This window comes from Mesoplodon bidens, assembly GCF_964165515.1.
Source record: "Mesoplodon bidens genome assembly, chromosome: 7".
Classification (NCBI taxonomy): domain Eukaryota; kingdom Metazoa; phylum Chordata; class Mammalia; order Artiodactyla; family Ziphiidae; genus Mesoplodon; species Mesoplodon bidens.
The window spans coordinates 47551293-47556278 of NC_138164.1; the positions used below are offsets into that span (position 1 = coordinate 47551293).

The following is a 4986-nucleotide window of genomic DNA, read 5'->3' on the forward strand; positions in this document are numbered from 1 at the left end:
AGGTCACTTCCGGCGTGCAGGGCGGCTTCCTACGGCGCTCCGACCCTCTCACTCCTTTTCGCTACCACACCGCCGCCATCATGGGTCGCATGCATGCTCCCGGGTGAGCTTGGGTTTGTGAACGGGTTGCTAGGGCTGAGCCCGGGGATGGGGGGGAAAGAGGGAGTGTGGGCAGCGGGTCGAGGGGGTTAGCTTCTGGGCTGCTATGGCAGCCATCCTAACCCCGAGACTGCTTCTCTCCCCAGGAAGGGCCTGTCCCAGTCGGCTCTACCCTACCGCCGCAGCGTCCCCACCGTAAGTAGCGCGCGGGATCGGGGAGGGGCCGGGAGGGGGTGCCATTCGTTGCTTGGGGAAAGCGGCGCGGGGATGGGGACCACGTGTGCATGAGGAGCGCGGTTTTTTTGTTTGTTTGTTTGCGGTAAGGGGGCCTCACTGTTGCGGCTTCTCCCGTTGCGGAGCACAGGCTCCGGACGAGCAGGCTCAGCGGCCATGGCTCAAGGGCCTAGCCGCTCCGCGGCATGTGGAATCCTCCCGGACCGGGGCACGAACCCGTGTCCCCTGCATCGGCAGGCGGACTCCCAACCACTGCGCCACCGGGGAAGCCCAGGAGCGCGGTTTTGAAGCTGGAGGGGACCGCTGTGTTTCGGTTCCATCCCTGGTTTCTCGTCTTAAAGCCGCTTTCTTTACCATTAACAGTGGCTGAAGCTGACGTCTGACGACGTGAAGGAGCAGATCTACAAACTGGCCAAGAAGGGCCTGACTCCCTCGCAAATAGGTGAGTGTTTTTGTTTAATGCAGCCCCTTCCGCTTGCCCTCGTGTAACCTGCTGAAGAAGACTCGGGGGGTAAATGTCTCACACCTGGCTTGAAAATCTTTTGCTCGTTTTCCTTGCTTTACTGTTGATGACCGAGGCCTAGTCTTCATTTGCTGAACTCTCAGGTTCTTACTTGGAAGACGGTAAAGTGAGTAAAATGTGCTCCAAAATTTGATGAGTGTTTTCTTTGGGCTAGGCACTCTCCTAGGTGCATGGTTCTAAGCACTTTACATATGCTGACGTTGTGTAATTCTGACAGCCATACTTTCAAATAAATACTAGTTTTCTTTAAGCTGAGGAAACTGAGGCACATTGCAGCTGTGTAACACGCCCCAAATCACACAGGTGTTAATGGAAGAGTTGGGATTGGCTACTCAGAGAGCTCATCACTTTCTCACAGTTAGAGGTGGTTTGAACCTCAGCTGTGTGTGACTTTGTGCAAATGGCTTCATTCAGTGAATGTTTGCCTGCTGTGTGATTCTGGATCCTGAGAATAAAGTAATCATAAAAAGGGCAACTTAGTCTTCTGGAGTTTACAGACTAGTGGAGGTATTGCACACAATAGGAGATACATAATAGACTGTCAAGTAGTCAGATGGTGCTGTTTTGAAGAATCTCCTTGATTCCTTTGGTGGCCTGTAATCCAACAGCTCCCTATGATGATGGTCTTACAGCATTCGCAGTTTCCACCAGAAGGGTTTTCCTTAGTGTTGGGTAAACCTTCCTTAGCTGTCTGAGTGAGTTTTGCACGCAGTCTAACGTCGGTGTCTGATGTATAAAAGTAAGCCTTGTTTTACAGATGGGAAACTTGGAAAATGACTTGATCTCAGAGCCTTGACGTCACATGCTCCAATTTGTATGTTTGGTGTGGGAATTTATATTATTCCCTTTTCAGGTGTAATCCTGAGAGACTCACATGGTGTTGCACAAGTACGTTTTGTGACAGGCAATAAAATCTTGAGAATTCTTAAGTCCAAAGGACTTGCTCCTGATCTTCCTGAGGATCTCTATCATTTAATTAAGAAAGCTGTTGCTGTTCGAAAGCATCTCGAGAGAAACAGAAAGGTAAGAGAAGAGGACTATTTGTACTAATTCATTTCAGTAAAATATAATGCATGTGATTTGAATTATCCAAGGTGGGTTAGGGCACAAACAAGTCACACTGTTTGCTTTGAAATAAGAGTTCCACCGGAAGAGATTTGCAGGGGGAGCTTTGGCTCCCTAAATTCCCTTAAGGACTTAATCTAGCCACATGAACCCTAGCCTGTGGTTCTGTTAAGGGACACTGGGTAACTTCTCATTAAAGTACGTGGTGTCTATACATTCTACTGTTAAAATAATGTTTAGCTTTGAATGGTTTTACTGAATTCTGTCAATTTTTATTTTTAGGATAAAGATGCCAAATTCCGTCTGATTCTGATTGAGAGCCGTATTCACCGGTTGGCTCGATATTACAAGACCAAACGAGTCCTCCCCCCCAATTGGAAATAGTAAGTATTGACCCCTTTTGTTAACAAGAACAGGAGTTGGCCAGATATTAAATAGTAATAATTATAGTAAAAGGCCTGACAGTAAATGTGTTAGAGTGTGGACCTATGGTTAACTACTCTTTCAACTCTGATTATAGCAAGAAACCAGCCATAGACAATACATAAACAGGTGGACATGGCTGTGCTCCATTGAAACTATTTACAAAGACAAAGGGCCATGATTCTGTAGACCACTGATTTAGAACACAAGCAAGCCCTTTGAAATAGCTTTTAGATTGTGGGTAAAGTTTCAGTTCTTACTTCTGCTCCCGGGTGCTTATGTTGTCTTAATTTTTGCTTAGATTGCTCACTAATAATGACTAATTTCCAGACATTTGGAGTTTCCACCAGAAAGGTTTTTCCTTATGTTGGCCAGTTCTTTGGATGTTTAAGTGATCATCTTCATATTATGCTTGATCATAATGAACTGATTCAGGAACTGAGCTGTTTGGTGTATTTATATATTCGGGGTTTATTTTAGCTGTTAGGAAATAGCTCTCAGTTTTTGGAGATTCTTGGAATGGATATGGAGGACTTTCATTAATCTAGCTCTTCTCATCCCCGCCCCCTCCTTTTTTTTTTCCTTTTCAGCGAGTCATCCACAGCCTCTGCCCTGGTTGCATAAATTTGTCTGTTGTACTCAAGCAATAAAATCATTGTTTAACTAGAAACATGTTTTGTATTTCTTTCCGTAAAAAAAATTCAGTGGTTTATGTGTTTATGTTTTTGATGTGGATGTGTGTTAGCAGAATTAGAACTGGGTGATTCCACAGGGAGAAATAAGATAGCATCTATCCATTACATCCCTTCACTGCTCAAACTAGTTGAGCAGTTTATAACTTCATGGTGATTTCTGTGTACAAAGTGGGTAGGTATTGGAAGAGACTAGGAGGTGGTGACTTACTGTTTTGATGTCATGGCAAAAATGTTTCTAAGTAATTTTGATACATTTGATGTATTTGAGGTAGATCTGTGATGTTATGTACATTGAAATATCAGAAATACACATGAAAGCGTCTGGAGAGGAGGGCATCTTTAGTATGGAGGGACTTTGGAAGCAATATTTGATCCCAATCCTGTGGGTGAGGCTTAAAGATGAAGAAGGGCTTCAGGGAACAGGAAGAACTATGAGATGAGCTTAGCTCCCTGAGCCTTGCAACTTTTGGATAGGTTAGGACAAAATTTACTTAGCTGGTGTTGTCAGAATATTCATTTAATTAATTCTTAAAACCTAATGAGGTACATGGGTAACCCTGTTTGAAAGAGGCAAGTCTTGAACAGCTGGAGTGAGGTGTTCAAGGCTGTAAAACCAGTAAATGAGAAGCTGCACATCTGGCTGGTTTACTCCTTCAGAACTCAGAAAATTCAAGCAAGCCATGTGTATGCACCACCTTTTTTCTAAGTGTTTATCATTTGAGTAAATGTTTAATCTTTTTACTTAAGCTTTCCCCATGCAGTAAGCTTTCCCCAAGCAGTAATCAAGGTTGTGGTGGAAATCACACTCAGGCAAAGTCCCTTGTTTTCAAGAGACCAGTACGTAAGTAGCATTGATGTCCCTGTGGGATGCTGCTCTGGGGGCACAGACACCCCCTTCACTTCCCTTGTTCTTCAGGACACTGCGTATATTTGCCTCCCCAGCTCTGCTGGGTATGCAGCTCTCTCTGCTCTGCTGGGTGTGCAGACTGACTCAGCCCCACATCCTAATGGGCTCACAAACATGGGAAACAGGTGTGGACATTTTACCCAATTCTTACATAGTGTTAGATGTAAGTTTCTAATCCCTGTGCTTTTGTGTTCAGGTCTTAAAAGTGGGTAACTCATAAACCAAGAAATAAATTTACTGTAATAAGGCAAACATCTCCAAGAGTGATGAACAAGTAAAACAAGGTAACAGCAAGATCCTGTGCAAACCCCAGGTAAGCTAGGCAAATGTTGGGTATTGATGGTTCTGGACCAAAAGCTAGTCAGTAGTACATGGAACATTTGATGTTTCCAAACATCTCTAGGTTTATTTTAACTAGGAGAAGTATTTACCTATTTATAATTTTGCCATCAAGCCAACAGAATTACTGCACATACGAAATCGGACTACATACTGGGAGGTTTTTTTATACCTTAAAAAATAATATATTAATGTAAAAGCCATCTGCAGTCCTTTAGGCAGAGGGTTCAAACCTGGCTTTCAGAAACAGCCCTGCTACTCAAAGGCCGTGTGGTTTGGGGGCCAAATCTCAAGAATCTCTAAATTACTGTGAGGATCACATGATGTTCTTCATATGTGGCAGTAGAAGTCTCTCCAGGTCACTATAATCGCCGACACTTTGGACGTGGGCATCATCGTATCATGCTGCATATATGATGATATACTGCATATATCATCCCATAATCTTTTTACTTGTTACGGGTTGTGGGAACTTAGTATTCCATAGACTGTACTCTAATTTGCCTAGTAGTTATCTTGAGATAAATTCCCAGAAATAGGATCTCTCGGTGTGTGTATTTTATATTTTGTAAAACTGCCTATTTTTAAAATAACATTTTATTTTGGATTACACATGGGCAAGGGGTGTGGGGTGTGTGTGTGTGTTTTCCACTCATTTTTTTCAGGGCTTGGGACTGCTAAAGTCTTATGCAGGATCTTAG

The 4986-nt window shown here is 43.7% G+C and overlaps 1 protein-coding gene across 1 annotated transcript; it reads left to right on the forward strand.

Annotated features, from left to right (window-relative positions):
* On the forward strand, positions 1 to 3014 carry RPS13 (ribosomal protein S13). Its single transcript, XM_081239228.1, has 6 exons — positions 1 to 103; positions 246 to 294; positions 697 to 775; positions 1710 to 1879; positions 2204 to 2304; positions 2935 to 3014. The coding sequence occupies exons 1-6, from the start codon at positions 81 to 83 to the stop codon at positions 2966 to 2968; spliced, it is 456 nt and encodes a 151-aa protein (XP_081095354.1). The 5' UTR covers positions 1 to 80; the 3' UTR covers positions 2969 to 3014.
* Positions 3015 to 4986: the final 1972 nt, after the last annotated feature.